The 26,085-nt window shown below is 41.1% G+C and overlaps 2 protein-coding genes across 2 annotated transcripts in view; both read right to left on the reverse strand.

Annotated features, from left to right (window-relative positions):
* Positions 1 to 26,085, reverse strand: part of slit3 (slit homolog 3 (Drosophila)) — a 207,294-nt gene that overhangs the window by 72,020 nt on the left and 109,189 nt on the right. The window contains exon 5 of the mRNA XM_028008117.1: positions 5,067 to 5,138. Within this exon, the coding sequence (XP_027863918.1) occupies positions 5,067 to 5,138 (72 nt within the window). The remainder of the gene's footprint in view (positions 1 to 5,066; positions 5,139 to 26,085) is intronic.
* On the reverse strand, positions 19,035 to 21,619 carry LOC114138730 (piggyBac transposable element-derived protein 3-like). The gene is made up of 2 exons (XM_028008121.1): positions 21,413 to 21,619; positions 19,035 to 20,849 (listed from the first exon to the last, which is right to left on the reverse strand). Exon 2 carries the CDS (start codon positions 20,659 to 20,661, stop codon positions 19,225 to 19,227), a length of 1,437 nt encoding a protein of 478 aa, XP_027863922.1. The 5' UTR covers positions 20,662 to 20,849; positions 21,413 to 21,619; the 3' UTR covers positions 19,035 to 19,224.

Raw genomic sequence — 26,085 nt, forward strand, 5'->3', positions numbered from 1 at the left:
AGGAGCAGCTTTTAATTTCCTTCCATATAGTTAGTCTGTTTATTCAACACACAGAGACACACACACAGAGACACACACACAGAGCGCATCGCTGCTGAGGCATGGATCCATCAGAGGCCAATCGTTACCAACTGAGTAATTATTGGACAGGAACGCAGCAGGTGGGCGGAGCCAAGTCCAGCTTTATGTTTTACTGAATCTAGACGTGAAATGTTTGGAGAACAGAAACAGCCAGTAGAGATGAATAAACATTTCTGTTCCTTATGAAAACAACTTTAGTTTGAGCTTCTGATGAGTAAATTTCATGTTTCATATCAATGTCAATAATTACTGATCAGTTTTTTGTTTAATCATCTTAAATATTGATTGTAATGTTTCCTGTTCTGTCCAGTTTTCTCTCCACGCCGTAGTTTTTAATTTTTAAGCAGTTGAGTCACAGCGGCAAAACCTGAACCTGATGCTGCGCATGTCACTCAACAGGATGTTGCTAGGCAACCAAAGAGTGACTGAGTTAGTTGATGCTAGCAGCTAGCTTTGAGAGGCTGAGCAGCTGAAGTCTTTCCTCTGCCTACATCTCCCAGAATGCCGTGCGGTTCTGATCAGAGTTCAGTGAATATTCTGTATATTCTATCAGTTGCATTATCTGCTGATATTGATCACGCGATTATTGCAATATATGATGTTATTGATTTATTGTCCAGCTCTAATGATTAATCGCTTAATGCAAAAACACAATTGATTAAATTTTTTTTATCTTCCTTCAGGAAAAAAAAGTTCCACAAAAAAAAACATTTGTAAAATATTTTAATCCAGATTCTTTTTTTTTCTTCTCATGACTTTTAAAGTCAACAAAAACTGAACATTTGGTCAAATTGATGGGATGTACAGTATGTCCCCCCAATACATCCATAAATATCAGTTATCCAGCAGCAAAATGAGTCATGTTCTGATATTCATCTCTGCAGCCTGTTGTTCCAGTGAAAGACGGTTTTGGTTTTGTGTTGGACGGCCAGATAAAAGCTCTGAGCTAAACGAGCATCATTCTGTCGTTCTGAACGGTAAAAAGTTGAGAGTTTACGTGGAGCTGATGGACGACAGGAAGCAGCAGATGCTTTTCTGCTTTCCCATAATCGTAAATCTGAAGGCTCTTCTGCTCACAGCGTTTCAACCTGAGGCGCTCCGAAGGCGAGCGCCTGCATGTGGGCGGAGCCTGCGCCGCTGAGGTCATAACTCAAACTCAGCCGTGCTGCAAAGCACTGTGGGTAGGGGAGTGTGAAGCACGGAGAACAGAACGGCTGACAGACGCTGCTGAAGTGAAGCAGAACGACCCGGACCATCCCCAGAACCGCTGGAGAACAGAACAACAGGAGAACCTGCTTTTAATGCAAAACATTATAACCACCAGCCTGAGCGGCCATGATGGACGGCTGCAGGTCCGACTTTTTCACCCACAAATTAATCCGATTTCCATCACCATCAAAGCTAGAAACAACATTCAACATTCAGTTTGTAGGTAAATCTGTGAAGTTCTTAAGGTTTTGACTCAACCTGCCTCTGAACGCCTGGCCATCACCGTCTGTCCATTCAGATCAAGCTTACCGCGCAGTCTGGGCTTTCTCCCATTCACTTCGATTCCTCCTGTAGATTTTCTACTGTGCTGACCAGCGAACACAAATATTTATGAACAATGGCGTCGATTTTCTTTGCAGTTTTAGAATCCTGTCTGCAGTTGTAGCAATGGCAGCGGAGGAAGTGGAGAAAGACGTAAAATTTAAAACTTCAACACAATCCTCACCTTCAGGAAGGAACCGTTTCTCGATAGCAGCACGTCCAGACGCTACGAACGAAGCAAAGCGTAGAACCAGCAGCTGGTTTTTACCAGGTTACTAAACTAAACATCAGTTTCCATATTTTGCTGCACTGTCATTATATCTGGTCACATCGTTACTCCGTCTGGTGGCTTTCAGAAAATCTTTTTGAAATTGATCTGACGGTTTCTGACGCTGGAGGGAAAATTCAGGCCTCAGACGTTCATTTTCCTGAGTTCCTGACCCGGCGCGCCCGTCTCTCTCTCATTCGTGCTTTTATTGTGAATAAAGTACGGCCGTGAATGGCGGCACAATCGAAGACGACAGACGGCCTTCGCTCACGCATCCAACATTTTTCTGATACCTCTCACAGTTCCTGAACAGGAAGAAGTTGTTCAGACTGTTTTTCCAGTCAAATCAGCCGGCTCTTAGGAGGTTACCATAGCAACAGAACCACCAGTGTTACCAGAGCACGGCGGTGGCACCATCATGCTGATCCAACTATGCGTTTGTTATTCGTCTTGCAGTGAGGATGATGATGGTCAGTGTGTTTTCTCACCACTAAATTTTCTCTTTATTTCCGTTCCAGGTGTTATTTAGGTTTTATCTGGACTTCCTGCGTCCAGGTGTGGTTTGCATCAGAGAGGAAGGAGCTTCAGCTTTATGCTGACGTCATCAACGTCCTTCAGTCGCAAAATTTAAAAAGACATGAAACCAGATCAGAAAGGTCATCAGAAAGGTCACACTTAAACTTTTTCCTTTCAAACTGAGACTTTATGTCTTAATTATTGGAGCTTCGACTGACGTGCTGCGTAGGGAGAACTGACAGCAGCTGCAGTCAGCAAGACGCAGAAACAAAGTTAAAATAAAAACCACAAGCAGGACGAGCGAGCAGAGAGAGAGAGAGAGAGAGAGAGACGTATGAGAAAATCGATGCAGCGTCCGCCGGGGACAGAATGTCATGAAGCTTTTTACCGCGGCGTAATGGACGGCCGCAGCCTTTACTGCAGGAGTCACCTTGTCTGACGGACAGAGAGACTCAGAAAAACAGAAATCATTCAAACACGAGAGAATCTGGCAGAATGAGAGGAAGGACGTAAAAACGGGACAGAAATGTGACAAAGACACGATGGATGAGGGAGGAGCAAAATGTTCATGAGAGGCAAGAAGATCTGAAGGCAGGCGGACAAAAAAACTGATGATTATTAATTTAATGCTTTTAGGAGCAAATTCAGTTCAACCAACACAGACAATTAGAGACAACAAATCAGTTTTCTGGTTCTGATTTGGTGATTTCTGAACAGCAGATTGTTTTAAACGTCCAGAAAAACATGTGGAATAAAATCAGGCAATAAATCAGAAACAGAACAAGGAGGAAGAGGAAGAGGAGGAAGAAATGTGTGTATCACTGGGAGGACTTACTCGTGACAAACAACCAACCCTCCAGCTATATATATATAAGTATATATATATCTATATATCTATATATCTATATATATATATATACAGTAGATATAGATATATACATATATAACTATAATATCTATATATAGATATATCCATGTACTGTATATATACACACACACACACACACACACACACACATATGCTGCCACCCCTGAAAAATCCCTGGCCCTCTTGCCCCCCATAGATTTTTTTCTAGATCCGCCCCTGAACTTGAGGACATTTTGCTAAAGAAATGGGACCTGATTAAAAATGTTTGGTTTCTCATTAATTAACTGCATTTGCACCATAAATGACCAGGTTAAATAATTTCCCTGCTGGGATGAATAAAGTAATTCTATGTTACCGCCTGTAATGTCCTTCATTTCTGTTGAGGCGTCTGCAGGAGGAAACACCAGGCTGCCACTGCGAAGTATGGTGGTGGCAGCATCAGGATGTGGGAGCCTCATAAATCAGACGGCATCATGAGGAAACATTATGTGGAAATATTGAAGCAATAAGACATCAGACAGGAAGTTGAAAATCTGGTCCAAATGGGCCACAAAGTCCGGATTAGTGACGGAGAAAATAAAGTTTAATTTGTTTTAAAAAAGCTCATTTTAAATATTAAAACTGTAAAAATGTTAAAAAGTTATTTTAGACGGTGCGAAGCCATTTGGAGCGGGTCCGGTTCCCTTGGTTCTGACCCGCTCCGTATCGACTTCCTCTCTCTCATCACAGACACACCCAAGAGTCTGTCTGCCAGCTTAGAGGGCCGATCGATCAGCCGCTATCGATCAGAAGCATGGATCGGGCCGCGTATTGATCCAGGTATTGGTGATTAGGACATCAGGGATAAACGACAGAACCGCATGGAGCGATTCCGAACAGAACCAAACCTCTGAAGGAGGGGGCGGGGCCTGTTGCCGAGGAGGCGGGGCTTATCATATTCATTTAATCATTTAAAGTCCCTTGAATAAAGGAAATAAAAAATCTTTGTGAAAGTGAGTTCAGTGTTAAACTGATCACAACAAAACGCAGCAGAAACAGATTTACGCATTAATGATCTACCAGGAGGCAGACAGTAGTTATTTATTTACTTACAGACTCAGCTCAGGTTTTATGAATGACATCATCTCTGCGACCGCGAAGCGTTCGTGACGATAAACTCTGATGTCATCGGAGGTGAAGCGGGTTCCGGTCCTGCTGGTTGACCAATCCAGTGAGACACCAGGTTCTAGATGTTTACATCTATTCGTCACTGTGACAACCATATTGATCTGAACGACGATAAAATAACGATAAAACTGACGGCAATAACTTTTGTTTTTTAGGTAACTGTAAGACTGTGTGTCACAGCAACTATATTCCTCCAGACACAAATCCTGCTCTTGAAAAACATTCCTGTTTGTAATTTGACTCTTTAGTTCAGGAGTCACAGAAAGAATGTGACTTACATCACAAAATAGTAAATGTGTTTAATCATATCCTCAAGTTTATTGATGCTTTCTTTGAACAAACAGTGGAAAAAATAGTAAAAACTAAAAATCCCGACAATAAGGAGAGTTTTGGGTTTAACTGAAATTTATTATGACAACAATAAATCAAAATTCTTATGATAAGAAGTTTATCTCGATAAATGATAAACGATACAATAAATGCCTGCATTAGGACACAATAAAACAAAATAAATGTTCAGAATGCTGAAACAGCCGGAACTGGTTCTGGTTCTGGTTCTGACCCAACGCAGTGTGAAGCAGAGGAGGAAGAGGAGCGTAAAGAGGAAGATGAGTGAGGAAGAGCAGATCTACTCACAGGTTCTTCACGTTGGTGATTCCTCTGAAGGCTTTCCGTGGAACGGCCTGAATCTGATTCTCACTGAGATCCCTGCAGACGAGACGAGGAGAACATCAGTCACATGATCTCACACACACACACACACACACATGCCTACACACAGAAAACACACACACACACACACGCACACACACAGAAAACACACACACACACCACTCTGCCTCAGAACAAAGGATGATGTGACATTTATGATCAGTGAAACAATTTGGACCAAAAAGCTTCAAAGACAAAAGGAAATTCAGCCGGAGTGAAGTGTGTGTGTGTGCGTTTGTTTCTACTACCTTGTGGGGACCATTTCCCTGACACATACTACGTTGTGGGGACCCACTGCTCCTTGTGGGACCGAAGCCTGGGCCCCACAAGGGGAAATGCTGTTTGGGTCAGGGGTCAGATTTAGGACTAAAGTGTGAACTGAGCTTTGGTTGGGCTGTAGAAATGAATGGAAGTCAATGGAAAGTCCCACAAAGATAGAAACGCAAACTGAATTGATCAAATATTTAGTTTGATCATTCAAACAATGCAAGCTGATGTTTTTCTCAGCCACTGGAAACTGTCAGATGTAATAATATAAATATTTGCCTTATTAACACACAAAGTAACACTTCCAAAAACCTGCTGCTAAGGATTCTGGGAAATATTTCCAACTCCTGTTTTTTTCTCCTTTTTTAAGTGCTGACCTAAAAATCTTTGTTTACTCAATATTTGGAGACACAAAGTTTATCTTTCATAAATTCAAACATTTAAAATCTAAATCTAAAACTCTAAAGATTTCTTGGACTTAAAAAAGTTAAATCAACAAAACACCATCTCTTTTTCGAGGTTTGAAACGCTGGCCTGTTAGCGTAGGCTTCTGTTGCCTTTGATTACTCATAGAAGACACGAAATTCCTTTTTGGATCAAAAACAGCCCGTCGAAAAAGTACGGTATAACTGGACTGCAGCTCAATCAGGTACAGGGAAGAGGAAACGGTAGACATCAGCGCGCATGCGCACATCCACTACCCATGTTTTACAGTGCATTTCTACATATGGGACAGATGAACATAAAATGGCACACAATCAATCATTTATAGAGGAGCGTTTCTCTGCAGGCTGGATGGAGAACATCTGAAACTTCGACTAGACCGTTCTAGTCCATAATACTATTTCAGGATGTCACTTTAGAGATTTTTATGTGTAAAAACAACTGAAAACTAGGAATAATTTCACAGTAACGTGACTCTTTGTCTCAGAGAGTTTGAGGACGGTTCTTTTGCAGCCAATCAGCTGCAGAGGAGCAGCAAGCTGACTCGGCTGAGCAGAACCAGAACCTGGGTTTGGGCTTCATGCTGCTAGTTTTGGTTAAATCTGCTGTATTTCTGGAACAGTTTGACTTTTACTGCTGAAGGAGCTGCTTAGCTGAACTAAGCAGGTTTTCATTGTTCTGACTCGGTTTCTGACCCGGGCTCTGATCCAGTTTCTGACCCGGGTTCTAATCTGGGTTCTGATCCAGTTTCTGACCCGTTCTGCTTGCTGCAGGCTGTAGCGTTGGCGCGGCCCAGATGATGCAGTTATGATGTTTGAATGTGCAGCAGAACCGGGGAATATCTGCCATGTTTGCGCTTTGTTTCCATGTCTTCCTCTTCCTGCTTCCAGCATCAGCCCATCTGCTTCCACTTTAGCAGCTTCAGAACCAGAACAAACCTTTCTGTAATTTTCATCTGTTTGCAGCAGTGAGATATAAACAAGTAGATGAAAAATAAATAGAGGAGGGAGCATTAAGAAGTAATTTATTACAGGCGTTTCAGAGCTAATAATATTTTATTGTTTTGTTTACCATCTATTTGCTCTTTGTTCTGGCAGAAGAAAAAGTCAAATAAAAGCCGTGATGAGACAGTTTGTCTCTAAGAGACTGTCTCGCTGCTCCTCCCTTCATGCTGCTGCTGGGGGTTGAAAACTTTATTCCCTCCTGCAGAGATGGGTCTGATTCAGATAAATCTGGGCGGTCCAAACAGAAATATGGCCGACGTTTTATTAGAAAACTAAAACAATGAGGAGAAATCAGTAAAAAAAAAGATCTGCTCACTGAAATAATAACATTTTAGACTAATGTTACATATCTGAAGCCATAACAAATAAAATTCAACAATATTTATTATAGACAAAATTAAAAAGAAAAACTATAAACTATAAGAGAAACATTGAAATATGAGGAAAGAGCTGATAGTTCAAAGTTTGTTTCACCAAATCCTGGTTCCTGGAAAACTTTAACCAAACTTGTGATTAAAACTATAAGGATGACAGAGAAGGCTGCTTATTTTCTACAGCATTAAATCAGCAGTAGATACAGCTAGTGTGGGCTCAGCTAACCAAATATCTAGTCACTAGATATTTGGTTAGCTGAGCCCACACCCAGGTTAAGAACCACTGATCTAGTGTCACTAACCGCTAATTTTCTAAAGTAGATTCTTAGCTCTGCTAACATTAAACACAAAACAAATTACCAGAAGTTATCACCGCTATAAACCACTAGACACAAAAAATGTGTTACCCTAATGCAAAAATACAAACATTGTTAGCTAACACTAAACTGCTAATGACATCAAAAAATTACATAAACTATTCTAAATACATTAAAAAATTAGCAGAAACTTGTTCTAAACATTAAGCTAGCTATAGCTTCTTCTCTGGTGTCAGACGGACTAACAGGAAAGTCCTCAGTTTCTGATTTTGCTACATTTTATCACTTTATGTTTGTATAAATATGACGACCAAAGAGGAAAACATACAATGTGACATAAAGTTTATACAGGTCCTGACAATGGGGAACATTTCATCACAATAATTGGTTTAAAAGTCTAAAAAATGGCGGCCAGCTTGAAATTCAAGTAGCTGATAGGAAAAATTAAAAACAGTTGATGTTTTATGTTATCTTGATTCTGAAATTTGCTGCACATGAAAACGAAAGGTAAAACTTATATTTATGTTTAGCATTTTCCTTTTATAGGAAAACGACTCAAAGGATCATAAACACCTGAAAACATCCAATAATCAGAGTCACAGCAGCAGGTTAATGGCTGCTCTCCACTCATCCCAGGGTCAGACCTGCCGACCTTTGAGAAGAGCGGCAGCCGACACCAGCAGGATAACCAAACAAATCCCCGAACGGATCCCCAAACAGATCCCTGAACAGATCCCAAAATGGACCTCTGAATGGATCCCCGAACAGATCCCAGAATTAATTCCCAAACAGATCCCAGAATGGATCCCAGATCAGATCCCAGAATGGATCCCCAAACAGATCCCCAGGCTCCCGGCCAATCAGAGCTGCCGTTACATCCAGGCCTCTGAGACAGAGGCAGCAATTAATCTGATTAATCTGGCTGTTCGAATCAACCATCAATCCTGTGAAATATGGTGAAACTGAAGCAATCTGGTTGGAGAAAAGATGGACAACAGAAATTTCAGAAATTATCTGGAGTTTAAGATGTAGAGAGAAAGAGGAGCGGCAACCACAGAGAAGGACGAGGAGGAACAATAAAATGCAGCAGAGGGAGAACAAACCGCTCTGATTGTTTGCTCCATGTTAGTCATGACTCTCTAAGCTCAGAGTAATTTATGGGGTGAATGTCTTCCAGGCCTTCGCTACACAGACCCCCCGAATGCTGGGAAGTTTACCCAGGCAGGGGCCCTCTGTCCGGGCCACAGCGGCCCCACGCGGCCCCCGAAACCCCGGCGAAGGGGGCCCCCACGCGGCCCCCTTCGCCGTCCCCGGGATCCGCTGGGACGGCGAAGGGATCTTCTGTCAGCTGGAGGTCATGCAAGGAGCCACGTGTGTGTGTGTGTGTGTGTGTGTGTGTGTGTGTGTGTGTAAAACACCTTCTTTATATAAGGCTCCATTATTCATCTGAGAAGAATAATAACATTTGCAGGTCGCCCTTTGATGCTGAGGATATTACAGTTAACCCTTTAAGAGCCTCGCTGCTGCCCACATAAGAAAACACAACATTTAACAACAAATCTTTGTTTTTGTGTTCATATAGACGGCAGAGAAAATAAAAATGCAACATCTGAATCAACACAGAAAAGAGATTAATTAGATTGTGTGTGATTCAGGGAATAAGTCTTGAAATATGAAGAAAATGAGATGTAAAATGGTAAAAATTAAAGAAAAACTGACAGAGAAAGAAACACTGTTCTCTATCTGCAGAATGAAAACCAGCTGGTTCTGGTTTCCACACACAAACGCAAAAAAGGAGAATTCACAAATCCTCACACTGGCCAGAGATTTTATCATCAATTGATATAGTTTAATCGCATAGACCAGGAGCCATTTCTGCTGCTAGCGCTAGGCTAACATATTTGTTTTGGTTATAATTACCCAGAATGCCCTGCGCTGTAGTCCACTTCCTGCTTTTAGAGCGGTCTCTGGTCACACATGCATTCAAACCGAACCAGTGTTCACTTCAACCAAACCCAGACCGAGGTTTGGAGGACCAGAGATCAGAGGTCGATTAGAGGTCACCAACCAAACCAGACTTTGACTAGGCAGACAGACTGGAGTCGGGTTGACTAAACAGGGCTGGTGGAAGTGAAGCATTCATTTGTTATTCTTAATTTTGATCAGATGAGCCAGTTTCTGTTTTATTTTAGTGGTTGTTTTTATTATTATTATTTCTTGTTCTAGTTTTGGTTAGATTTGTCTGTGTTTCCTCCTCCTCGCTCTGTTATACCTCTCTCTCTCTCTCCCTCAGCCTGCCTGCGGCTCGCTCTCTCTCCCCTCACAGCTGCAACCTGCCAGTAATCAATCTGACCAGAGCGGGTAAAAACGTTCTGCCAGTTTTTACCCGCCTCTCTTCCTCTCTCTCCTCGCCGTTCCTCCCATTATTTAAACCTTATTTATTAGTTTCTGTTCCTCGTGAATCTGCTCTGATCTGAACCATCTCATAATATCTCTGGCTCAGCCAGAGATCCAGCCGACCCACTTCCTGTCTCTAAGCAGAATCAACACTTTAATACTTCTTTCACATGAACAGAAATGTTCAGTATCAGCACAAAGAACCTGTTTTCGTTGCCGGAGTGACAACAGGTTCCCTGTGCTGGGTCTCTGTGACTCAGTCCTTTTGTTTGGGTCTTTGAGTTTGAGTCTGTGTGTGAGTTAGGGCTGAAACGATTCCTCGAATGATTCGAGTACCTCAATTATTAAAATTCCTTGAGAAAAATTTATCTGCCTCAAAGTTTCGTTAATTTATGTTTTATTATTTAGCACACCGTGTTCCGGCCGGGACATTATTTGTGTTGCGCGGAGCTCTGACTTCCGCCTCTGAGTTGTTGACGAAAGCTAAGTGTTAGCAGCATAACGTCCAATTTTCAAGTTCGAAAAGTGGATTTTATTGATTGGTGATAACGCCCGGGGTTTTGTTGTTTTCGGGGGACCAATAAGCATCTTTAAAATGACTGGCGCCATGCCTGGAGTACGGCAGCCTTTCTCCTCCAGGAGCTGCTGGTTCAGAGCGAACGGCAGGAAGAGCTGCAGGTATTAATACAGGTGAGCTGATGAACACGGCGGGCGACTGAGTAGCTGATGGTTACAGTGTAAGTGTAGCTTTACGGACGAACCGCACAATAAATTTCATATCATCCCGGTCTGAACAAACGGCTGGCGGAGCGTCGTGGCGGTTCATGGCTGTAGATGAGTTTCTGAGTGTGACGAACGAAGGTGCCGTAAAAATCCCATATTGCTCCCCCAGTTCTTACGTTCGCCCCCTGGTCTATTTCCTCCCCTCTACCCCATCTTATGTTCACTCACTCGCCTGCCCCCAAGCTCTCACTCCAGGCGACATTTCCTGTTTTCTCAAACCCAAAGCTTGTCAGGTTAAGGGGCAAGGTGAGAATTCATCTATTAAACTGACTGAACATGAATACATAAACTAAAAGCTGGAGCATAGACATTTTTTATAAGCGTATCTGTGAGCCTCTTTATTATTGAATTGAATATAATTTCAGATCTTTGTATAACTTTTCGTCAGGTTAATTTAGAAAGTGAGCTATTATTATTACAGGTTAATTTTCTAAACTACAGAAAAGTAAAGTAACTGTTAGAGATGCTCAAATATGAAAAACTGGACTGATATTGATATCCCACAGTAACAGCGGTGTTATTCTAGATTTATCAATGCTTTATTTTATATTTTTTTATCCGATTACTCAATTAATTAAAAATAATCGATAAGATTACTTGATTACTAAAATATTCATTTACAAAACCCTAGTCTGAGTCTTTTCGTTTGGGTCTTTCTGTTTGAGTCTTTGTGTTTGAGTCTTTGTGTTTGAGTCTTTCTGTTTGAGTCTTTGTGTTTGGGTCTTTGTGTTTGAGTCTTTCTGTTTGAGTCTTTGTGTTTGAGTCTTTCTGTTTGAGTCTTTGTGTTTGAGTCTTTCTGTTTGAGTCCTTTTGTTTGAGTCCTTTTGTTTGGGTCTTTTTGTTTGAGTCTTTGTGTTTGGGTCTTTCTGTTTGAGTCTTTGTGTTTGAGTCTTTGTGTTTGGGTCTTTGTGTTTGGGTCTTTGTGTTTGGGTCTTTGTGTTTGGGTCTTTGTGTTTGGGTCTTTGTGTTTGGGTCTTTGTGTTTGAGTCTTTGTGTTTGGGTCTTTGTGTTTGGGTCTTTGTGTTTGAGTCTTTGTGTTTGGGTCTTTGTGTTTGGGTCTTTGTGTTTGGGTCTTTGTGTTTGGGTCTTTGTGTTTGAGTCTTTGTGTTTGAGTCTTTGTGTTTGGGTCTTTGTGTTTGGGTCTTTGTGTTTGAGTCTTTGTGTTTGGGTCTTTGTGTTTGAGTCTTTGTGTTTGGGTCTTTGTGTTTGAGTCTTTGTGTTTGAGTCTTTGTGTTTGGGTCTTTGTGTTTGAGTCTTTGTGTTTGGGTCTTTGTGTTTGAGTCTTTGTGTTTGGGTCTTTGTGTTTGAGTCTTTGTGTTTGGGTCTTTGTGTTTGAGTCTTTGTGTTTGAGTCTTTGTGTTTGGGTCTTTGTGTTTGGGTCTTTGTGTTTGGGTCTTTGTGTTTGAGTCTTTGTGTTTGAGTCTTTGTGTTTGGGTCTTTGTGTTTGGGTCTTTGTGTTTGAGTCTTTGTGTTTGGGTCTTTGACTCATCTCAGGGCTCCAGGAAGACTCATGGAAGTTTCAACGTTTCCTCGTCAGAACTCGGAGTGTTACATCATCTCTCCCACTTCCTCCATCCAGCTACAGCTTCATCACTTTCTCTCCCATTGTCTGGCTCTCGCTCGGCCCCCCTGGGGGATGTAACAGTATTTAATATTGTCCCATAAAGAGAGTAATAAATATTGACTGCTGGCTGGTTCATATTCTTCAGGTTTCAAGACACTCCGCTGGAGGGTGAACCCAAAGTCATGCTGCAGGTGCAGACTGCTGTACGCCATTCAGAACCTTTCGCTGTCAACCGTTTGGACCAAAAGCCGGTCTTCAGGTCAGAACTACTACAGCATAAGAAGAACATCAGTTTAATATGAACATAGTATTTCCTGTTATGACGTCATACTCTGAGGCAACACTCACAGGATTTCAGATGAAACAGGAGCGGGACAGTAACCACGTTCTGAGCCTGAAACTGGTTTTATGCTGGAATGTGAACTGGGGATAAACACTGGAAGCTTTTCCTCTAACCTTCATTTGTTCTGGGAAAACTTTTATCCCATCAGATCTGCATCCTGGCAACTTCACGAACGTATAGCTCCACGCATTTCAAACTGGAAGCTTCCCATCAGAACCACTGCTTGGCTACGGATCCACTCCACTTGAATGATGCCGATGGCTGCCAACAAACTGCAGGGATATATATTACCCAGAGCTGGCACTGAGCTGCAAACAGCATGACTGTGGTATTGAGCTGTCAAGCAGCGATTCTCCTTTTCTTTTTATGCAAAACGTTCTGAACTAGAAGTATTTTTCCCCTGGCAAACAGAACAGTGATTCAGGATGGAACGCAAAAATGATCAGCTGCTTTCTGTTTTTAGATTTCTGCGTCATAACATCCCTGTTAATTCATAGCCTACATGTTCTAAACAACAGAAATTATATGTGTTCTTGGTCTTTACAACCTTTTTCAGGTTGTTAAGGAGAATATATATTTTCTCTAAAATCTGCAGTAATTATTGCCAATGCTAGCACAGCTAACCAAAAAGTTAGCTTCACTAACCAATAATTGACTACAAAAAATATTAGCTATGCTAATGATAATCTGCTAAACACTTAAAATAAATTAGCAGAAGCTAACACTAAGCGGCTAAGCACATTAAAAGATTAGTGGAAACTTATGCTAAACATCTAAGTACATAAAAAAAATCAGTGGAAGCTAACACTAAACTGTCAATCACATTAAAAAAATTAGCAGTTGCTAACAGTAAACTGCTAACCCTGTTAAAAATGAGCAGAATATACAGTAAACCACTGAGAACATAAAAAATTAGCAGAAGCTAATGCTAATCATTAAGATGACTGTCTTTCATCTCCTTTGTGGTCTCAGTTTCTGATTCTGCTACATTTTGTCACTTTAAAGAAGGATGACCAATGTTGAAAATGATCCAAGTCATGAAAATGTGAAACATTTTATGGTAATAATTGGTTAAAAAGGCTCTACCACGGCAGCCATCTTGAAAATGGCCAACATCCTGAAATTTAAGTGGCTGATGGGGAAATATGGAAACAATCCAACCTGAGAGGTTAGTATGCTAATGTTTATGCTTGTATCCACACTGGAAAGACTTTTACAGTAATGTGCTGCTCTATTTAGCTAGCTGATGTGAGCGAATCTTCATCAGCGCAGACAGAGCTTCTGTAGTAATCATTGGGTTATAAGGCACTCAGCTTTGGGATACACCGCTGGTTTCTCCAGCAGTGTGTGTGTGTGTGTGTGTTAGGGATGCGGCTGCTGAAGCATCCATGCAGCATGTCTTGCTACCAGACCAGACATGCAGCAAAGCGGCCATGTTGGACTGGTGGTCATAATGTTTTGCTCTCTGTTGGAAACACTGTGGCCATTTTGTTCTGATCCTCCTAAGAGCTCTCCGGCTCGCTAACAGAATAACCATTTTTTTTTTTAATAAATGGGAAATGTTGCTGCAAAGCCATCCCCTCCCCCTCCCCCCATTAGAGCAGGGTGACCTTTAGATTTGACCTCCATGTTGCGGTGATGCATTAATGGAGGAAACACTGAATGGCCTCAGTTTCTCATCTCTCTCCTTCGTGTCTTTGCTGCTCTTCATCGCTCCTTTGCCTCGGTGCCGTTGCTCTGGCGCCCTGCACCCCCCCGCCCCATCACCACAACCCCCTCCCCTGTTCCCAGTGATTTAATTAAGTGGGAGCTGTATGAATAAAAATATTGCCCCCTATATTGATCATGGTGGATGGAGGCTTGACAGCCTGGCTGGTTGCAGTGGGACAGCACTTCTAGCTAAATGTAGCTAAGCGTGTGTGTACGTGTGTGTGTGTGCGTGTACTTGTTTAGTTAACCTATTTGAGACTGTGTTTGGCAGATATACAAACATTCTGAGGACCAATGAGAACCAAAACCAGGTTTTAAGATTTAAATTAGGTTTGGTTAACGATACCAACCAAACCTAATTTAAATAGGAATGTTGAATTTTATTGTTTCCATCTGGATATTTATCCACAGCCAAGCGGTAGAATTATTCTGTTAACAAAATGAAACCTGATCATTTACATCATCTTTGTGCAATTTACCTGCAGGGGAAAAAATAAAGCGATCTTTCTATCTATCTACTTCATGCAACATGAATAGCTGTCGTCATGGCAACCGACTGACAACAGCTCCAATTGCCAAGAGCAGAGATTACATTTAAGTGTACATCAACTTAAAAAAAACCCATTTCCTACATAAAGAGCAGAACATTCAATCTGTTACAGTCTCATGTTTTCAGGCCTGATGTTTGCTTTGTCATTATTAATAATCATTAAAAAATAGATATAACTTGATTAGCTAATTTAAATATCTGCTCTAGTAATGATCAATCAGAGAGTTGGTGTGTGTGTCACCTTAATTTACTGCCAACTGAACCAAAACATACCAAATTCTGCAGCTCACCTACATGTTAAGATGCTCAAAGTAAAGCTAGCATAACTGACCTACTTTTCTCTTTCTCAATATTTTTTAAACTAAAACTTTTTCTTATGGAATGTAAAACCTTTGGATCTTGGTTAGTTATATTATTGATAATTAGTAGCAAAGCACAGAGTTTTTCTCTCTTTTACATATCCGGCGTACATTTAAGATTTAGCATTATAATGACAATTTAGTTAAAACGAATGCTAGTCAATGTGTCTATGCTAGTAATGGTTAAGGCTAGCAGAAAGTGTTGAAAATGTTTGGGTTAGTCCCTAATATAGTCAGTAAAATGAATGGAAGTCCATGTAAAGTCGTAATATGGATAGAAATATCCATATGTGTGTGTGTGTGTGTTAGATTATTTGTTATGTTTGCAGAGAACAAGTCATTTGGGAGCTGGAGCATCAAACTCAAACTAAGCTTCTAAAAAAGCTCTCCTGGGGCTTCCTCACTCATTTCTCAGAGACATACACAGACACCTCACCTGACACACACACACACACACACACATCTCACCGGAAACACACACCTCAGAGGACACACACACACCTCGGTGGACACACACACACCTCGGTGGACACACACACCTTAGAGGACACACACACATCTCACCTGACACACACACCTCAGGGGACATGCGCGGCGTTGGGCTCCAGCCCTGCATCAGCATTATAAATGGACAGTGTGTGCGTTTTTGGGAGCGCGTTGTTCGGCCCTCCAGCCTATCACTCTTCAGGAGCCTGTAAGTATCTATTATGTTTGGTCGATACTGTAATTAAATTGGACAGCTTAATGCAATTCTCTGTGATCCATGGGCCTTTATGGATATAAAAGCTTTTCTGGCCCTCTGCCTGAAACACATCCAGCAAATTCAGATGAGTTACTCTCATCAGGAGGAAGGGAAGGAATAGTTGTAGAGGTTAAGTCGCCCTGCTGGTCATTTGTTATTGTCTAATTCATTTTAAAGCCACAGAGGCCATTTTGGTTTAATGTGTTTTCACATCTGAATCGCCATCCACCGGACTAAGCACTACTGGACTCGCTCTGATACCGGAGCCTCTTAGGGACATTTATGGAGCCAATAAAACCTGGAGGAGTGCAAGATGAAGAAAGGACGTTAAGTTCAACATAAGGAGGAGAGATGAATGGAGGGAGGAATCTGGATTAAAAGGAGGTGAAAAATAGATGAAGGGAAGGGTGAATAAATAAAAGGCAGATAAGAGCAGACTGCTGGAAAAGGAAAGAGAGATCGACTGAACCGGTCGATGTTCAGTTGTAAATATTATAAATGTATTTCTTATTATTTTTCTGATTTCTAAACTGTGGATTTGAAGAATCTGAAAAATAAATATAATTTTTCAGTATTTGAGTCGGTTCAGAGGAAACGGTTCAGTTCTGGCTTCTGATTGGCGGATTTCTCTGATCAATTGATCAATACAGATGCTTTCAGTTTTACATTTATGTATTAAAATAAAGAGAATAAAGAGTGGAAAAAACAGATTCAGCATAAAATAAAACCTCTACGCTATCAATCATCATTTTCAAAAGCTCCTGATTGTTTCTTTATTCTTATACTTCTTTATTTCTTTATACTTGAAGTGTCTTTCAGCTGAACTGAAACTGGTTCAGTTTTTGGATTTCTGCTGAAGTCAAAAAATATTAGCTTAAAACTAGACCATGGATTTTATTCTGGTCATTTTAATACACAAGTGTCTAGAATAAATGTAGCATTTATTATTTCTAATAATTTCAGAAGACTAATTATAGATTATTAAAATAAAAAGCAAATTCTGCCAATTACAGCACTACAAAATGGTGACAGTAAAAGTTCGGAGGAACCAGTTGGTTGTCCAACAAAAACCGAATTAATATATTAAAAAGTTTATTCTGTTGAGAATTAATAAGAAATATATACAAAATCACAATATTCTGTGAATTCAAAGTATACTTAGTATATTTTATAAAAATAAACCAAAGTATTAAAAAACTAAAAACTATAATAAAAAACAAACTAAACAATATTTAACTAACAGTAACTACGGTAATAAAAAAGAGCAAACACTCTAAAAACTAATTAAAACTGAATTAAACATAAACTCAACTAAATAACAGAACCTATCAGAACCGAGTTCATTTGGTGACTAACTGGAACTGGAAACATTTAAAGTTCAGAACAGAACCGGGCCGACGGGCAGAACCACCGAGGAACAACGAACAGAAAGCCGGCAGCAAACGGAGAGAAAACAGGTGAAAGAAAAGAAACAATTCAGTCAGAGGAGAGAGAAGCAAAGCATTCTGGGAAGAGACGGAGGAGCTGAGTGAAGCATTTCGTCTTCTTGAGGATGAAATTAGCAGATTGGACTGCAGGAGCGGTGTGTGTGTGTGAGAGCAGTGTGTGTGAGCGGTGTGTGTGTGTGAGAGCAGTGTGTGTGTGTGAGAGCAGTGTGTGTGAGCGGTGTGTGTGTGTGTGAGCAGTATGTGTGAGCGGGGTGTGTGTGTGTGTGTGAGCAGAGGCGGTACTGAACCCAGAGGTGACCCTACGACCCTCCATGCCCGGTTCTGTTCTGCTGATGATTTCTGATGCGTCTCATGGCTGGTCGGCGTCGTCACGGTTACCATGCGGGCATTTTGGTAAAGCCAGAGCAGTTCCTGAGCGGTGCTGATGTTACGGAGTGAGAATATCGTCATCTCAGGCTGCATAAATAAGGTGGCGCCGACGTCAGTCATGTGACCACTGTTACTGTTTGTCTCGGAAGTGGAGGAAAGATGGCCGCCATCAGAGAGCTGCTGGTTTTTACGACACGCTTTTGTTTTTTTGTTGTTGTTTTTTATTGTTTTGGTGTTTTTTTACAGCATCTCTCCCTCCCCAACATGGAGACATGATGCCCTTTAACCTCCACACACCGGCTGTGGAAACTGTGTGTAAAATTATTAATGGAAACGGTGAAGTTAACACAGTTAAAGTTAATGCTGAATGAACAATAATGTGTTTAAAAAGAAGCCTCCATGTTTTTTTCTGCTGTTCCTGTGAACAAAGACAAGAAGGTTCTGGAGGTTCTGTCCAGTCCGATCCGCTGAAATAAACCGACTGTGATGCAAACAGCCGACTGTTGCTTCAGCAGCAGCTGCTAGCTGCTAGCCGCAGGGTCTCTCTGCTGGAGAGTGTGTGTGTGTGTCTAATCTCTTTAGTGCGGCCGTGATGTAGTTAGCAGCAGGAAGTGGCTAATGTTAGAGCTAACTAAGCATGTGTGTGTGTGTCTGCATGAATGCCTTCATCTGTTTACATATCGCTGTGAGGACCGGCAGTCTGCACTGGTTACTGCATTAAGCTGTTTGCAGCTGTATGATGTTCTACCTGTGTATGTGTGTGTGTGTGTGTGTGTGTGTGTGTGTGTGTGTGTGTGTGTGCGTGTGTGTGTGTGTGTGTCCATTAGGGTCCAGATTGGATTGAGTGGCTCCTGGTTCTGCTCCAGCAGAGGGAACAGGTGCAGGAAATTGATTTTAGTCTCTTTAACATCTCAATTTCAGGATTAAAAAACAGAAGAAGAAGAACAGAAATCAGCTGGATTAACCCATGAGAATCAGACGTGGTGATAGAGATTATATTTAATAACCCTCTATGGCATGAATTTTTATTTTATGAGGAAAAAAATATTTCACCCTAGTTTTGGGAGTTTGAGGGGGTCTTTATAATATATCAATCAGAAAATGTGCTCCACCCTGCCACCCCCACCAGATTTTGGTTTGTTGTCTCAGGGCAACAACATGCTATGAGGGTACTAAAACGCCAAGGTTTTCTTTAAGTGGAATGATTAACAAACAAGCAATAAACACATTAGAAGAAGTTTAATTTCAACAACAACAATTTCAACAAGTTTCCTTTCAACAAACAGCCACAAATGGTTTATCAATTAGTGCATTAGAGATTAGCTGCAGTGTGTGTTTATGTTTCCAAATACATGTTCCTGTGGGGTACTGAATAGCTCCGTGTTTCTCTTTTTTACAAAGTACAGTTTGTATTATTCTGTATGGAACCTCATGAAGCAGTTGCTGGTGGATGTGAAACAAAGGTGGGCGTCACATTTTTGGCACTTGGCTTTAGGTGTACCTTTGCATCTTGGTACCTTGCATCTCCCTTTCTTTTCATCCATGACCATCCAGTGGGCTGTGGCATCCAGACGCACATCAGGGACCGGGATAGGTGTAGTAGGTCCTCTTCTCCTCTTCTCTTCGTACTCCCCAGCAATTGTGGAACTGGGACGACCTCTCTTACGCTCCAGATTCTTTCCACTTTTGCACAAGCTTTCTGCAATATATGACTTGAATGTATAAAGCCTCATCTGTTCCTCTTTTCTCATCCCAGTGCTGCTGCAGTCTCTCTTGTAGAGCAGCCAGGCAGTCACGATGGTCATGTCGATAAAGTGGAACATCAGCCGATGGTACCACTTTTTCGACCTGATTTTGTTGCGGTACAGTGCAATGAGGGAGTCCAGCAGATCCACTCCACCCATATTCTTATTGTACTCTCTCACCACAGCAGGACAGGGAATTTTGATGATTTTTTTTTGCTTGCCATCCCACCTATCAACGTCGGTGACTGGGTGCGCTCCAATGTAATTGCTGAGAAGACTGACTGAACGGTTATCATACCATTTCACAGCATGCAAGGTGGTTTCTCCAACCATGGCGATCTTCTGTTCAAAAGATCCACGCCCAGTTCTCTTCAACTCAACATCACACATCAAGTTGACACCTGGTAGTCTGTTGCTACGAACAGTACCAGTACAGTGAATTCCCTGGTGAGCAAGTGTGAGAATGAGAGGGACACTCGTGAACCAGTTGTCAAAGAACACCTTGTAGTTCTGCTGTCTGGGTATTGGCTGGGCCAGGCGGAGGACAACATTGCCACTTGCTCCTACATCTGGCAGCTCAGGTGGTTGCACAACTCTCCCCGTGTAAATCTCAAAATTGTGCGGGACACCATCAGAGCCAGCCAAGATGAATATCTTGTAGCCCCATTTCTTTGGCTTAGCTGGCAGGTATTGCTTGAGTCTATTTCTTCCCTTGAAAGGGACCATCTGCTCCTCCACAGCCAACTTCTCACTCATTGGTATTGTCTGCAGCTTTGAGGTAAGATGAGTGACCAGTGGTCGGATTTTGTGGAGTGGATCAATATTTTCTCGTTGTCTCACTTCATTGTTGTTGAAGTGCAGGGATTTTTTAATGAACTCCCATCTGTTTAGTGCCATGGTGTCAGCTACCTGGGACACTCGGGTGGCTTTGTTCCAAAACATGCGGGTGCCTGGTAATCCAAACAATGACATGTATACTGCTGTACCCATAAATTGTTCCAGTTCTTTTTTAGTGAGGTTAAGGGGCTTGTTGGTGTCACACTGAATGGCATATAAATTTGACTGCTCTAGAACTACTTCCAGAATGTCTTCAGAAAAAAACATCTTGAAGTATTTGTAGGGGGAATTGATATGATCTGATTTTGGAAGACTGGCCTGCCATTCTGGGTAATCAGTGATATTGGCACTGTGGGGTGTTCTCCAACGAGGTAAGCGTGGAACAGCTTCCTGTGATACTTCATCCTCTTCATTTTCCTCTTCATCCACAGACTCATTGTCATCAGGCAGGTCATCTGTTTTCAAAAGAAACCAGTAAGCATAAAATTAGAATAGGTTATATATACCTCTCTTCACTCACTTATGTACAAACGCACATACATGCTCATTCCATACAGTATGTTACTCTATTGACTGAACCCTGATCTCCTAACTCTCCCTCAAACCTGATTTTGGAGTCCACTCTTCCTCACTGTCACTCTCCTCAAGCTCACTGTCCTCACTGTCAGAAGGAATGAGCCTAACCGCTTGATCATGCTTCTTACGCCCATAAAATCTTTGTGCATCCATTTCCTATGAGTAATAGTAGATAGTACAGAAAAAAATTGATTATGTTGATAACTACATATCCCTACACATCTCCATCCATGAGCATGTTATAGTTCACACAAAAGTGGACTAACTGCACAATGTTGCCCTGAGGCAACGAATGAAAAACTGCCATTTTAGTATATAAATGAAGACAAAAGGTGTCTTTACTCAATCAAATATGCTTTTTCACTTATTCATGCACATCACAGATATTATTTATACAAAATTATTTAAATTTAAACATGTAAAAAAGTGAAATTTATCTTACCTTCTGCTAGCGGTGTGTCCAAGTCAGCTGCGGTCCAAAAAAAGGATTGTTTCACCCCAAGACAAAGGTCAAAGCCACGCCCAGCTCAAATTTCATTGGTCACAGACATATCATCAGATTTTTTATGTGATGTTTTACTTAAAAAAACTTTAAAGGGGCGGTGTGTGGGCCAAAATAGTGGTTTGTTGCCTGAGGGCAACACAATGCCATAGAGGGCATTGCCATAGAGGGCAAAACTATAATATATTCTACATAATATTTGGTTTAAAAAAAGCAGGAAATGGATACTATAAATGAATGATTTCCTTAATTATTTTATTAGCTTTTAATAGTGTAAATTCATGATTGTAGAAGTGCTTCATTAATAAATTTAAATGCTTTCCGTCTTTTGTATTTAAAGTAAAACCTTTTTTATATTTAACCCAAACAGAGACGATAACACCCAAACACGTCTTTGTTTATTTTTTAGAACAGAATCCATTTTTCAGATAAATATTGATTTTACTTGTTTTTTTAAATAGAAAAATTTTAATGATTGTAAAACTTGAGACATTTTTTTCCTGTTATTTACATCCTGTTTCAAAAAATGCATTTCAGGGGGCATGCCGTGGTGGCGTAGCGGTTAGCGCTATGTTTGGAGGCCTTGAGTCCTCGTCGCGGGTTCGACTCCTGGACCCAACAATATTTGCTGCATGTCTTCCCCGTTTCCTGTCAGCCTGCTGTCATATAAGGGACACTAGAGCCACAAAATACCCCCTGGAGGGGTAAAAAAAAAGTATTTCAGAAGCTGTTAATTGTTTTTGAGTTGTTTTTATCAGCATTATGTTAAAAAAAAAAATCGCATCAAACTAATGACAAAATTTTCAAATTATTTCTGGTTTTTTATTTATTACAGATAAAAATGACTTAGGATTCAGAAACATTTGGGTAGATTGTACAGAATCTCTGTAAGTCAATGAAATAAAAAATAAAATAACAGATCTTATGCTGAATGTTTAAATAAAGTTAATTTATCTAAAAAAATAAATAAAAAGAGTAGAGATAAGAATTATACGTTATTATTATGAAGACTGATGTATTTCTGAATAATTCAGATTATGGCTTTTTAACAAAGAATTATAATAAAAAATACGGACTGAATAAAAAAATATTTTTATGGTTATTTTTTTAAATCTTTCATTATTTGATTATCCTGTATTATTATGTTTTTGTTATAATTTTTCTTCAATATTAATACAATATGTTATTGTTGTTGTAGGTAAAATTGATAGCATTAATATCATTTATTTAAATCTAACTATTAAATGTTGGCATTGTTATTGAATTCATTTATTTATTATTATTTATCATATTTATAATTATAATTATATTATGTTTAGAAAAATAAATCAACAATCTCATAAAATAACTGACAAAAGCAGATATAAACAAATGTAATAACAGAATGTATTCAATATTAAATGATGTAAAAACTTGATAATGATTCTAAAATTTATTATATACATTTATGATGAAATCTCAAAGAAACTAATAATTCATTAGGAAAATGTTCAATCAAAGGTAACAACAGAAACCACCGCCGGGCTGCCAACACGGCATGGTGTGTGTGTGGATCAAGACTGGGGTGTGTGTGTGTGGATCAGGACTGGGGTGTGTGTGTGTGTGGATCAGGACTGGGGTGTGTGTGTGTGTGGATCAGGACTGGGGTGTGTGTGTGTGTGGATCAGGACTGAAGTGTGTGTGTGTGTGTGTGTGTGGATCAGGACTGGGGTGTGTGTGTGTGTGGATCAGGACTGGGGTGTGTGTGTGTGTGGATCAGGACTGGGGTGTGTGTGTGTGTGTGTGTGGATCAGGACTGGGGTGTGTGTGTGTGTGTGTGGATCAGGACTGGGGTGTGTGTGTGTGTGGATCAGGACTGAAGTGTGTGTGTGTGTGTGTGTGTGTGTGGATCAGGACTGAAGTGTGTGTGTGTGTGTGGATCAGGACTGAAGTGTGTGTTAGGGGGAGCAGCAAAGCAGAAACAAAGGATGATTTAGGGTTAATGAGAGCCAATAAAGACACGGTGGCAGCGTTATGGGACTGAAACTAATCTGCTAATGGAGGGGGGGTTAAAGTGTGTGGAGGGGTGAAGGTAGGGGACATCGTAGGAGTCAGGTGGACAAAGAGTAAGAACCAGGATGTGAAGAAAAGGAAAACAGAAGCAGACGCCCTGATGAGAGGAAGCAGAGGTCAATTGACTGTCAGGATGTTTTCCTCCTGATGGTCCGGTCGACCCGGTTCTACTGGAACCAGAACTTCACCATCTGCTCCACCTCCAGCTGCTGTGGTTCTGAGTCAAACCAACCTGTTCCCCTCCTGGCCTGTGGGGGCGCTGCACCAAGAACCACTGAAGGAAACGTGAAAACCTCTGAAGACACTGAGAGCAACTTCCTTCTTCACCGGATGGAAACAAGATGGAGGCGTCAGAGTTTAGTGTTGGAGGATTTCTCTTTAGTCTTTGGCTAAAGACCAGGAGCCATTTCTGCTGCTAGCACTAGGCTAGCATGTTAGCTTTGGCTGTATTTACCCAGAATGCCCTGTGCTGTAGTCCACTTCCTGCTTTTAGAGCGGTCTCTGGTCACACATGCATTCAAACCGAACCAGAGTTCACTTCACCAACTGAACCAGACTTTGACTAGGCAGACAGACTGGAGTTGGGTTGACTGAACAGGGCTGATGAGGTGAAGCATCCTTCGCTATTCTTAATTTTGATCAGATGAGCCAGTTTCTATTTTATTTTAGTGGTTATTTTTATTATTATTATTTCTTGTTCTAGTTTTGGTTAGATTTGTCTGTGTTTCCTCCTCCTCCTCGCTCTGTTATACCTCTCTCTCTCTCTCCCTCAGCCTGCCTGCAGCTCGCTCTCTCTCCCCTCACAGCTGCAACCTGCCAGTAATCAGTCTGACTCTGTTCTTCGCCAAACGCTCTGCCAGTTTTTGCCCGCCTCTCTTCCTCCTTCCTTGTCGTTGTTTAAACCTCCTGTAGCGGTTCTGCTATAAAACGTTAACGTCTGATTTTCTACCAGGACCAGAACAGAAGCAGGTTTCTGGTGGTTGTGGGTCTCCAGCAGGAATAAAAATGGTTTTCTTGCAGCTTTCTGTTACATTTGACTCCAAACATCTGAAACCTCTGAAGAGTAAAGCAGCCGATCTGAACAGCGCTGGTTCTGACCACCAGATTCTGTTTTAACTGAGTCCTGGTTCTGTGGTTACTCCAGTATAAAACAAAACCAGAACCTCATGATCTGCCCGGCCTCATGGCAGCTCTGTCATCCTGATGGCGAACAGAACCCTCAAACTACGGTACCCATGGCAACACACGGGAACAGACCAGAACGGACCGGAACCGGCCCGGTGGATGGAGATCAGAGTTTGGTGGCGTTATCATGATGGATGAACTAACAAACTAACATCATTCCTGTGTTTCTGTCTGAAGCTTCGATTCAATCAATCAATCAATCAATCACATGATAAATTAAAACAAACTCAATATTTTCCATTTGCATGATTTATTGTTTTTCTCTTTCTACCATAAACTTAATGATAAAAGTTTTCAGTGATAATTAAAGAATTATCATTTTTTAAAGGATAATTTTGTTTACAGATAATTCAGAATTAATTTTATTTGTTGGTTCTGTTGTTTTTTCTTTTCTTTGGATATTAAAAATATTTTCCAGCTCCAGTATTAAATATTTATTAGACTTTAAAGTTTGACTGAGAATATTCCTGCATTATTATTATGACATTACTACTAAACAACTGTCTCCAAACAGCAATATTATCGATTATCACAATACGTTCTGGGATAGTTTATCGTCATGTTTCCTTATGTAGCTTAAAGCTAACTTTATGATTCCCAGATTCAAACTGGAGAAACTCAAACTTTGATTCATTCATTAATATTAATGGAATTATTATTACAAATAATTAATTAGAATTATATAAGTTAAATATTGATGTGTGTGTGGCGCTCAGGAAGGTGTGTGTGTCTGTAGGTGTGTGTTTCTCATTTCCTCCCAGCAGAGATTAGAGGCAGAAGAAGAGCAGCAGGAGACACTCACTCCGTTCATCCCTCCGCCTCTCCGTTCATCCCTCCGCCTCTCGGTTCATCCCTCCGCCTCTCCGTTCATCCCTCCGCCTCTCGGTTCATCCCTCCGCCTCTCCGTTCATCCCTCCGCCTCTCGGTTCATCCCTCCGCCTCTCGGTTCATCCCTCCGCCTCTCGGTTCATCCCTCCGCCTCTCCGTTCATCCCTCCGCCTCTCGGTTCATCCCTCCGCCTCTCGGTTCATCCCTCCGCCTCTCCGTTCATCCCTCCGCCTCTCGGTTCATCCCTCCGCCTCTCCGTTCATCCCTCCGCCTCTCCGTTCATCCCTCCGCCTCTCCGTTCATCCCTCCTCCATCATCTCTCTCTCCAGAAAATAATCCCTCTCTCTCAACCTATAGAGGGCAGCACTGAGACGGTTTAGGCGAAATATTACCGATTATTCAAATAACTCATTGAATTATCAGATTAAAATTGGCATTTAGAGATTTAGATTTAAAGTCAAGCTTATTTTTTGCAATATTAGATGTACACTAAAAGATCCAAATACATAAGTCATTCCTTTTTTGATAAACAAAATGAAGATATTGTC

Source organism: Xiphophorus couchianus, chromosome 23 (genome assembly GCF_001444195.1).
Source record: "Xiphophorus couchianus chromosome 23, X_couchianus-1.0, whole genome shotgun sequence".
Taxonomy (NCBI): domain Eukaryota; kingdom Metazoa; phylum Chordata; class Actinopteri; order Cyprinodontiformes; family Poeciliidae; genus Xiphophorus; species Xiphophorus couchianus.

Bases quoted from the DNA above. Each gene is read 5' to 3' on its own strand.
- LOC114138730 (XM_028008121.1), bottom strand. From the start codon at position 20,661: ATGTTTTTTTCTGAAGACATTCTGGAAGTAGTTCTAGAGCAGTCAAAT.